Source organism: Coregonus clupeaformis, chromosome 14 (assembly GCF_020615455.1).
Source record: "Coregonus clupeaformis isolate EN_2021a chromosome 14, ASM2061545v1, whole genome shotgun sequence".
Taxonomy (NCBI): Eukaryota; Metazoa; Chordata; class Actinopteri; order Salmoniformes; family Salmonidae; genus Coregonus; species Coregonus clupeaformis.
In genome coordinates, this window is record NC_059205.1 from 40,013,854 (window position 1) to 40,026,035 (window position 12,182).

Here is a 12,182-nt window from a genome sequence, read left to right on the forward strand (position 1 = left end):
TCTGTGTATGTGTAAATGTACTTGGCGAATAAAGGTGATTCTGACTGACATGCAGAAATAGGAGAACTCAGGAGAATTTCCCCACTGCCAAGAGAATGATTGTCATTAAAGATGGGCTTGCCTTATACTGTTTGAGGATTTTCCATACAGTTCTATTTCCATACAGCTTTTTTGCATAGAGATCTATTGAGAATTTAAAAACTCAACAGTTTAGGAATTCACATTCTATAGGTCAACGGTTGAGTAAAACATATGCTTTGAAACGATTCAGATAAATTGAAAAATGGCAAAGGTCCTCCAAAGATCCATCCCTCCATGAGAGAAACAATAGATCATGTCAACATATGTCTCCTTTCATAGTATCGAAATATGTTAACATAGTTTTTCCATAATGTTTTTGAGTTACTAGGTAGAATAACAAATGTAACGCCACAAAATAAACAACATCCTTCACTGGCAGTTTAAGGAAACGAGACAATTAATGATAGAAGTGTACCGGCTTGTGAAGCTTTTGTATTTAGGCTGAACTGGAAAAACCCTTGAACCACTGTGCCTTTTAATCCCATTTCCTAATGGAGATACATTCCTTCTGCTCCTTCCAGTTTATGGGAATCAGCCATGTGGTGTTGCCACATAGCAATAAATCCTTTCTAGAGAGTTGGATAAGCTTTGCAATTTTCAAATTCGCCAAATAGGCAGATTGGAGAAAGTGAACAATAGAGATTGAATAGGTCTACTTATCCAGCAAGCAGAGTTTCAGGAGGAAAGGGAAGATTTATTCTGTTTCAAATGTCATGGTTGAGGTTATCAAAGTATTTCAGGTAGTCTTAAGAGTTGTTAAATTATCCAGAGTACAGTAATATAATAACCCCTTGGGAATATATATGTAAACTTAAAATTGTACAGTGATTGTTTAGACATTCTATAACGCCCCGTCCAAACCATATATATCTTATCTTCATAAATCACCATTTGTTGGGGGGCTTAGTGTAAAATAACTTTGCCAACATCTCCCCTGGTCCTAGCCAGTCATATTTCATAGGTAGCTTTACGGATTACAGTGGTGCATTAACATGCTCTAGCATCTGTCCACGGAAAGACTGCAGCAGATTCTTCCGAAAGAGGATGAACTATCTTAAATCCCCCTATCGATCCTTAGAGGAAAACATCAGTACTGGCAGGCTGCTGAGCACCTGCTACCCTATAGGAGTACGCTCATAGAATACCTTGGCCAAATATCGACTCAGCTCAGAACTGCTTAGTGCCCAAAATGGGATACAAGTCAGAGCTGGTTGCAGCTGAATGTGGACTACGTCAGTGACAAAGTGCATTGGCTAGCATGAGAAGCATGTTAAGGTGCTTATTCTGAAGTTAAATAAGGTTATGTTCGACCCTGGACAGCTCAGACTTTGGCACAATTGAGCATTCTGTTAAATGTGAGGTATATCTATATGTTTTTGAGGTATATCTATATATATTTTTGAAGGAGTTCACTAGGGGAAAGTATATGTGACTCCCAAACGGCACACCTCATTTTTTAAATGTAAATTTGACAATATGAATAAAGTTAAGTTGTAGTACAGACCAGTAGTACTGTAACTACGTAATGAAATGTCTTCACCAATGGAACATAAAATGAAAGAATACATGTCTATATACCAATTACAAAGGCCAATTAAGACATTGGGGAATATTTCCACCCTGGCAATACTCAGTGCAGGGAGTCTGTAAGTGTGTGATAACAGTCCTAACGTCTGCATCATGTAAATACTAAGGTCTCCTCTGTCGGTAGGTACACATCCCACACCGCAGGCCGACACGCTTTGTTTGGACAGGGCGCAATTTGTTCTGGTGGCAGGCAGGCTGGACAGACAGCCTCACATTTCCCCTGTTCTAGCAGGAGGAGACAAGAGCTAATGAATGGCATAATAATTAGGTGATTATTAGACTTTACTTCCAAACGACTGCACTGTCTCTCCTCAGGAGTGCCATACATCAGCCAAGACAGAGCGGGTCAGGCGGCGTCGGCTCATGCTAGGAGAGATATTAAACATGACGAGACGAGACTGGCAGCATGGACTCAGACAAGGTGTTAATTGATTAGTGGAATCGGCCTCTGGGTCCCAGCCAGTTACCACTATGATTAGACGGATGAAAGCATCATTTATATACCTAGTCACAAGGTAATTGCAAAATGCCAAGTAATATATGCAACAAATGGCACCATCCTGTATATCTTTCCCTAACAAGAATGGACACTTAGTAGGAACTGGTAGGAAAGAAATCTGTCAAAGGCAAAGATTGATTCCTTATTGCGGATTTCGGTGCATGTTAACCATTATTTCTAAGCTTGTAAATGTATTTTTATAAATGGGATGTCCATATTAAACCTTATATTACCATAAAACATAAATCCAGAGCTTCAGGTAGGTCTGGGTGATGCAGACAATAATCCATATCACAATAATAGAAACGGTTATCTCCATAAAAGCATGAGGTATGCTAGGAAATGTTTAGAAATAAAAACCAACATGATGCATATCTATTAATATTCCTTTCAGTATAATCAGTTGCTGAAAATATCAGGGCTTTTGCTCCATGACAGCATTAAGAGAGAAAACAAATAGAAAATGAAAATATGATGCTAATTTGATGATTGAATGTATTTTGCAGCTGCATGAACTGGGGGCACAGGTCTAAGTATTTCATAAAGCTTGAGCATGTTAACAAATACCATCTGAGACTGTTGTCTACTTCAGAGCTCAGTGGTAGAAATGCTATCATTGACTAATTTAATTAACAGGACCTCTGTTAATGTCACACCCTGACCTTTAATGCCTGTTGTTTCTTGTTAGTTTGGTCAGGGTGTGAATGTTGATAGTTTCTAGAATCTGTATTTCTATGTTGGCCGGGTGTGGTTCCCAATCAGAGGCAGCTGTCGATAGCTGTCTCTGATTGGGGATCATACTTAGCTAGCCATGTTGCCTACCTGTTTTGTGGGATCTTGTTTCTGTGTGTTTGGCTTGTTTGATGTTAGCCTTTAGAACTTCACGTTACGTTGCTTTTGTTGTTTTGTTCGGGGTTTATTTAATAAACAAACATGTACGCATACCACGCTGCACCTTGGTCCAATCCTGTACTCAACGAACGTGACAGTTAATTCTGTTCTCATGTCCTCCGGCTCTGACGACACCTGTATACAGCTTTGTTTGTTGTCTGTGTTCTATGTCCTGTGTTTTGCGTTGTTTTTATTTTTATTATATTTTTATTTTTATTTTTTGCGCCTTGGGTGTGAGAAATACGCTTTACAAATTAAATGAATTATTAATATTTATTATTATCCTCATTTAATTTCATATAAGAATAATTTCCACAACATTACATAGATTTATTTAGTGCCCTCTGATATTGCAATGCTCTTACCTGTGTTTAAACATCAAACCCTGCAATATATTTTGTAAAAATCAATACATTTAGTCATGACTTTTAGATACTGGAAACCATTGATACAATAGGTCACAGGTCATGTACATCTATTATAAGAAGTGCAATGTCAGGGAGTCTGCACGCTGTTGGTTGTGAACTCTGTGACAGCTGCATGTAGGTAGGTCTGTCCACCAGCACCATTAGAGCAGAAGGAAAATGTTCTCAACGGGGGCAATACATTGTTTGCTAAATCTAATTGCTTGGCAAGGAAATTACATTTTCTTGAGCAGCAGGATTGTGACATTTACAAGCCGCAAAGAAACAAATGAGGTGATTTTCTACGCATTTGTATCTGAATGAACAGCAAACCAAGTCAGGCCTTCTAACAAACAGGAATCTGAATTGCATTGGTGCAGAAAATTGATGTATTTTCAGATGATGCTAGGGACCCCAAAGCTGTGAAACACTTACATTGATGTTCAAGTATGGCCTCTGTACTCAAATTGCAATTGTTAACTGTGACGGATACAATTATGAATGTCTGTTGTCGATTAAAATAGTGTCTGCTCATATATAATTAATACAGTTCCTACACAAACATCTTGGTCAAAACCGGTTTAGACATTACATACAGCCCACTGCTGAGTCAGAGAATGGTCTTGATAGCCATGTCAAACCAATGTTTTGAGACAGTCTTCTGATTACTAATGTTTTTTTGTTTTTTAAAGTTCACTGCAGTAATACAAATGTGATGTTTTATCAATACAGTGCAGACATTTGAAACTGAAATGCATAGAAAATGTGCCTTAGATCTGTCCTACTCATGCACCAAATTGATATTATCTATCTCATTCTAATATCATGCATTGAGGGTGGGAGGGCATAATATTGGGGAAATGTAAATCAAGAAATGATTATCATTTGATACTTCCGAAAAGTTGATCTTCAAACCTAATGCTACAGAAAGATAATCTGATCAGAAATGCTGGATCATCTCTCATCTGATTCGAAATGCTGGATCACCTGAAACTCATGTCTTGAGTGCATCACATCATAGTACTTGAAAAGCAATTAAATTGTCTTAAAGATGGTTGACAGCTTGAGTTTTTCACATCTTTCACCAAAAATGTGTCGCGAAACACCAACAAACACTAGGAGTACAGATTTTTTGTAGGATATGAACCATGGACAGATGGTGAATGAAATAAAACATGCCTGGTTCATTTCATGGCCGCTAAGCAAACATAAAAAGAGGCAGTACTCTGAAGGTGGCCATCTCCAGGCGGTACAGTGACTCACTCACCACACATCCACTGGAATCAAGCTTGCGGTCAGAGACGCAGCGGAAGTTTCGGCTACAACCACCATTGTCCTTTGAGCAGTCGCGCACCGGGCCAAACGAGTCCAGCAAAACCTCCAGACTGTCAAACGATGAGGAGATCATCAGCTCTTCTCTGGCAAAATAAAACACAAACATAAACATTATAATCTTCCACCTCAGCAAAACACAAAATCATCAGTCACTAGCGATCAAATGGCCCTCTTTGGTTACTGTCTGTTGATTGAAAATTGGTTCATTGTCCTCATCAGAAAACAATGCACCAAATACATCTTTAATTTTGAAACTTTATGATGAACATGCTTCAGTCAGAGCAGCCAAAACCTGAATTTCAAAGCAACCCTGCTTTGCAAAGGGCCTAAGATGTGTTTGATGAATAGCAATGGGTTTACCATATGTGCTTTATTGCTATAACCTTGCTCCAAGCCATCTGTTTTGTCTCTATTATGTGAAATATTTCAAAGACTTCACATTGAAATATGAATAGCAAACGTGGATGAAGAACAAAGCTTGGGCATACATTCTTATTTTCAGGATGCTAAATCACCATGCTATTGAAGTGGAATATATATGATAAACTGAGTACTTTTATAATAACACTGCCATGAACCTTGCCTAGGGGAAAGAAAGAATAGCCTCTATTGTTTTGCAGATAGTATTTATTTGCTCCCTCACCCAATCCCAGAATGCTTCCCCGGAGATTGCCTGAAATAAACATATTTGATATTTCAAGATTTTATCAAACTACCCAATTTTATTTTATAATTGAGTGTGGGCATTGTCTTTATACATTTACGGCGAACTAACCCAACAGGTCACACAGATAATGATGCATTTGTATTAAGTACGGAAAATAACCTTTGTATTTAAATCAAATCAAATAAGGTGTAGACCTTACAGTGAAATGCTTACTTACAAGCCCTTAACCAACAATGACGTTTTAAGAAAGAATACCCAAAAAATCACAAAAGAATAAAATATAAAATAATACGAAATAAAAGTAACAAATATTAAAGAACAGCAGTAAAAATAACAATAGCGAGGCTATATACAGGGGGTACCGGTACCGAGTCAATGTGCGGGGGCACAGGTTAGTCGAGGTAATTGAGGTAATATGTACATGTAGGTAGAGTTATTAAAGTGACTATGCATAGATAATAAACAGAGAGTAGCAGCAGCGTAAAAGGGGGGCATTGCAAATAGTCTGGGTAGCCATTTGATTAGATGTTCAGGAGTCTTATGGCTTGGGGGTAGAAGCTGTTTAGAAGCCTCTTGCACCTAGACTTGGCGCTCCGGTACTGCTTGCCGTGCGATAGCAGAGAGAACAGTCTATGACTAGGGTGGCTGGAGTCTTTGACAATTTTTAAGGCCTTCCTCTGACACCGCCTGGTATAGAGGTCCTGGATGGCAGGAAGCTTGGCCCCAGTGATGTACTGGGCCATATGCACTACCCTCTGTAGTGCCTTGCGGTCGGAGGCCGAGCAGTTGCCAAATCAGGCAGTGATGCAACCAGTCAGGATGCTCTCGATGGTGCAGCTGTATGACATTTTGAGGATCTGAGGACCCATGCCAAATCTTTTCAGTCTCCTTAGGGGGAATATGTTTTGTCGTGCCCTCTTCACAACTGTCTTGGTGTGCTTGGACCATGTTAGTTTGTTGGTGATGTGGACACAAAGGAACTTGAAGCTCTCAACCTGCTACACTACAGCCCCATCGATGAGAATGGGGGCGTGCTCGGTCCTCTTCTTTTTCCTGTAGTCCACAATCATCTCCTTTGTCTTGATCACGTTGAGGGATGTTGTCCTGGCACCACACGGCCAGGTCTCTGACCTCCTCCCTATAGGCTGTCTCGTCGTTGTTGGTGATCAGGCCTACCACTGTTGTGTCATCCGCAAACTTAATGATGGTGTTGGAGTCGTGCCTGGCCATGCAGTCATGAGTGAACAGGGAGTACAGGAGGGGACTGAGCACGCACCCCTGAGGGGCCCCCGTGTTGAGGATCAGCATGGCGGATGTGTTGTTACCTACCCTTACCACCTGGGGGCGGCCCGTCAGGAAGTCCAGGATCCAGATGCAGAGGGAAGTGTTTAGTCCCAGGGTTCATTAACTTAGTGATGAGCTTTGAGGGCACTAAGGTGTTGAACGCTGAGCTGTAGTCAATGAATAGCATTCTCACATACAGTTGAAGTCGGAAGTTTACATACACCTTAGCCAAATACATTTAAACTCAGTTTTTCACAATTCTTGACATTTAATCCTAGTAAGAATTCCCTGTCTTAGGTCAGTTAGGATCACCCCTTTATTTTAAGAATGTGAAATGTCAGAATAATAGTAGAGAGAATGATTTATTTCAGCTTTTATTTATTTCATCACATTGCCAGTGGGTCAGAAGTTTACATACACTCAATTAGTAATTGGTAGCATTGCCTTTAAAATGTTTAACTTGGGTCAAACGTTTCGGGTAGCCTTCCACAAGCTTCCCACAATAAGTTGGGTGAATTTTGGCCCATTCCTCCTGACAGAGCTGGTGTTACTCAATCATGTTTGTAGGCCTCCTTGCTCGCACACGCTTTTTCAGTTCTGCCCACAAATGTTCTATAGGATTGAGGTCAGGGCTTTGTGATGGCCACTCCAATATCTTGACTTTGTTGTCCTTAAGCCATTTTGCCAAAACTTTGGAAGTTTGCTTGGGGTCATTGTCCATTTGGAAGACCCATTTGCGACCAAGCTTTAACTTCCTGACTGATGTCTTGAGATGTTGCTTCAGTATATCCACATCATTTTCCTTCCTCATGATGCCATCTATTTTGTGAAGTGCACCAGTCCCTCCTGCAGCAAAGCACCCCCACAGCATGATGCTGCCTACCCCCCCCCCCCCACCCCCCTTTCGCACCAAAGTACGTTCATCTCTAGGAGACAGAACGCGTCTCCTTCCTGAGCTGTATGACGGCTGCGTGGTCCCATGGTGTTTATACTTGCGTACTATTGTTTGTACAGATGAACGTGGTACCTTCAGACGTTTGGAAATTGCTCCCAAGGATGAACCAGACTTGTGGAGGTCTACAATTATTTTTCTGAGGTCTTGGCTGATTTTTTTTGATTTTCCCATGATGTCAAGCAAAGAGGCACTGAGTTTCAAGATAGGCCTTGAAATACATCCACAGGTACACCTCCAATTGACTCAAATGATGTCAATTAGCATATCAGAAGCTTCTAAAGCCATGACATCATTTTCTGGAATTTTCCAAGCTGTTTAAAGGCACAGTCAACATTTACATTACATTTTAGTCATTTAGCAGACGCTCTTATCCAGAGCGACTTACAGTTAGTGAATACATATATATTTTTATACTGGCCCCCAGTGGGAATCGAACCCACAACCCTGGCGTTGCAAACGCCATGCTCTATCAACTGAGCTACATCCCTGCCGGCCATTCCCTCCCCTACCCTGGACGACGCTGGGCCAATTGTGCGCCGCCCATGAGTCTCCCGGTCGCGGCCGGCGGCGACAGAGCCTGGAGTCAACTTAGTGTATGTAAACTTCTGACCCACTGGAATTGTGATACAGTGAATTATAAGTGAAATAATCTGTCTGTAAACAATTGTTGGAAAAATTACTTGTGTCATGCACAAAGTAGATGTCCTAACCGACTTGCCAAAACTATAGTTTGTTAACAAGAAATTTGTGGAGTGGTTGAAAAACAAGTTTTAATGACTCCAACCTAAGTGTATGTAAACTTCCGACTTCAACTGTATGTACATACATATAACTAGGAATAAAGTGACAGATAGTAAACAGTAGCAGCAGCGTATGTGATGAGTCAAAAAAGTTAGTGCAAAAAGGGTCAATGCAGATAGTCCGGCTAGCTACTTGGTTAACTATTCAATAGACACTATCACTGTAGATTTTAACCTTAAAGCTTTCTATGTAGAAAGATGAGCCCATTTACCCTAATCTTCAATTATATATTTGATTAACAAGAACATTTAAGCAATAGGAAAGTCCTCTCTGCTCATAATGCAGAAAAGGCACAAAGAAGAGACATCCATTCAGGCTATTAGCCGTTGAAAAATACAGGCTGGCTAATTGCTTCTCTTTGCCCTGTAATTTGCCTTGCATTATACTTTACTCTTTATAGGTGAGTCACAGTTAAAATGGAAGGAAACACTGTATGTTGTGAGTATTCTGATTCCAAGTCTGCAGATCATTCTACATGTATCTATGAATACTCTGAGCTCTACATGGCTTAACTAACAAAACGTTCCTCCATCTCATTTCTGTTGCTATATAGGATAACAAGATAACAAGGAGTAGAAGCAAGTAACTAAATCTAACCCTGTAAATGGTTCGTTAAATGAGGAGAGAAAGTTGAACGCTGACTCTTTGAAACACAACTTTAATGAAAACTGGTGCCCAATGCAGTCAAAATACAAATATTGTACAACAGCTGACAAAACTAACACTGTAAAAGTGTGAAAGAATCAGTGTTATTTCATGATAGTTGCTGGTTGTAAAAAAAACTTTTAATCAGCAGGTTTTGCATGGGTGGAGTTTCGGCTTGCCTGGTGGCATCACTAGATTGTAAATTAGGTAATAGACCAATAACAAAGAGAGTTCCCAACCTCTCTGCCAAATAACAGCTAGTTTTCTGTTTCCCCTCCCCACTCAGACAACTCCCAGACAGCCTAAGCAAAATGATTGCTTGAGAAATATGTTTTGGCAAAAAAGCTAGTTTTGTTTCTTTTTGACAATTTTAATGGAAAACTATTACAGTAAGGTACATAATTTTGACCCAAAAATTATTTGATATGGATGTAAAAACGGCTGCATTGGGCCTTTAAGAAAAGTCAAGTTTAAAGATCTTATGTCATCCCTTTTTGTAATTTTTATGAAGTCAATGAATTAAGGCACAGCCACTTTTAGATCAGAGCCTTTTCCTCCTTGTGTTCCTGCCAGAGAGTAAAACGTGGTGACAAATGATTTTCAAACAAGGCCTCAGATGGAGCATGCAGCTCCAAAGCCTAGTAAATTAGCAGCATCTAGAGGTGGTAGGTAGCTGTGGTGTGTGTTACTGCCCTTGGGGGACTCAACGTGAGCGTTCATCACATCATAAATCACAAGACATGGAGTTATTCACTCAGTTTTCAAGAAAGCTGCCAAATGATAAATAGAATATAAAATCCCGGGAAACAAGTAGGGTGTAATGTGATACTGTATAATATGGGAGAATAGTTCGCATTATTGCAGTAAAAAGAGAGATGTGCACACAGAAGGTACACTAGGAGAAAGAGGACTGTGGTAGTCTACTGCTGAGAAAGCAATACTTAAAAGGATACTGATTTTGGCAGAGTCAGATGAACTGGTGGATACCATTTATTTGTCTCTGTGTCCAGTATGAAGGAAGTTATCGGTAGTTTCACGGGGCCATGGCTGGATACCCATAGACCTCCAGCCGCAACTACCTCTAACTTCCTTTATACTGGACACAGAGACATAAAAATGGCATCCACGAGTTCATCTGACTCTGGGGAAGTAGATAAAGGGCCTCATTGCCAAAATGCTGAAGTATCCCTTTGAGGAAAACACATTATCAAAATGATATTCATTGTTTGTGGTTTTACATGACCAGTAATATGTTTTTGTTGTAGCCAGTCACTTGTCTTTGGCCTGTTGTTCAAAAGTGCAGACGTTGTGGGCTACATCATTACTATTCTGAGTTCAGCTGAGAAAAGAGATTCCTAACTATTTTAGTGCTTCACAGAGAAGAATACAAATGTCTAAAGATTAATCAACTTCTGTAAAAGCCAAATGAATCAGAGGAAAATCTGCCCTTTTGTTAATGGTATTCAAGTTTCCAGTAAAAAGCCATCCTCCAACTAATATAGAGCCCGGTTTTCATGATCACCCATTCAAATATTCAGGATCAAATAGATTTGTATACCTACTCCATAATAATCCACTCCATGTTTTCTCTCTTGTAAGGTTGGCTCCCAATTCACCATTGAATTTGGTACAGTGCCTCTAATGACGCTCCAATGGTGAACAGAGAGGTTGTGACTGTAACGAACTGAATGACGATTTGTGACATCCAGTTAACAAGGATCATCATCATCATCATCATCATCATCATCATCTCCGTTCAATATCAGCTGAAAAGGATGATGGATCTTGCTACTCCTGTTCAACTTTGACTCAGTAACCTAACATCATGGTACTGAGAATGATATGTTAATATCAAAGTGAATTCCTCAAAGTCTGCTAGTTTAAAAGCTTTTCAACGTCATTAAGTCTTGGATGTGCTGACATGATTTTGTAATTGTGTTGTTTATGAATAATAAGATATGGATATTTCATTGATGAAATCAAGTGCATGCATATCTTCACTGTTCCCCAAAAGATATCAGGGCTATCTACAGTGCCTTCGGAAAAATGTCAGACCACATTTTTTCCACATTTTGTTACGTTACAGCCTAAAATGGATTCAAAAAGAATAAAAACATCAATCTACACACAATACCCCCTAATGACGAAGAGAAAACAGGTTTTTAGCAATTTTCGTAAATTTCTTTAAAAAATATATAAAAAATACCTTACTTATATAAGTATTCAGACCATTTGCTATGAGATTCGAAATTGAACTCAGGTGCATCCTGTTTCCATTGATCATCCTTGAGATGTTTCTTTACCTGTGGTAAATTCAATTGATTGGATATGATTTGGAAAGGCACACACCTATCTACAGTTGAAGTCGGACGTTTACATACACCTTAGCCATATACATTTAAACTCAGTTTTTCACAACTCCTGACATTTAATCCTAGTAAAAATTCCCTGTCTTAGGTCAGTTAGGATCACCACTTTATTTTAAGAATGTGACATGTCAGAATAATAGTAGAGAGAATTATTTATTTCAGCTTTTATTTCTTTCATCACATTCCCAGTGGGTCAGAAGTTTACATACACTCAATTAGTATTTGGTAGCATTGCCTTTAAATTGTTTAACTTGGGCCAAACGTTTCGGGTAGCCTTCCACAAGCTTCCCACAATAAGTTGGGTGGATTTTGGCCCATTCCTCCTGACAGAGCTGGTGTAACTGAGTCAGGTTTGTAGGCCTCCTTGCTCGCACACGCTTTTTCAGTTCTGCCCACACATTTTCTATAGGATTGAGGACAGGGCTTTGTGATGGCCACTCCAATACCTTGACTTTGTTGTCCTTAAGCCATTTTGCCACAACTTTGGAAGTATGCTTGGGGTCATTGTCCATTTGGAAGACCCATTTGCGACCAAGCTTTAACTTCCTGACTGATGTCTTGAGATGTTGCTTCAATATATCCACATAATTTTCCTTCCTCATGACGCCATCTATTTTGTGAAGTGCACCAGTCCCTCCTGCAGCAAAGGACCCCCACAGCATGA

General features: G+C 39.8%; 1 protein-coding gene across 10 annotated transcripts in view; it reads right to left on the reverse strand.

Annotated features, from left to right (window-relative positions):
- The window catches only part of LOC121580909 (astrotactin-1), a 263,865-nt gene that overhangs the window by 141,503 nt on the left and 110,180 nt on the right, over window positions 1-12,182 (reverse strand). For all 10 annotated transcript variants that reach the window (XM_041896090.2, XM_041896089.2, XM_041896086.2 and 7 more), the window contains one exon: window positions 4,730-4,880. In XM_041896090.2, coding sequence (XP_041752024.1) covers window positions 4,730-4,880 — 151 coding nt within the window. The remainder of the gene's footprint in view (window positions 1-4,729; window positions 4,881-12,182) is intronic.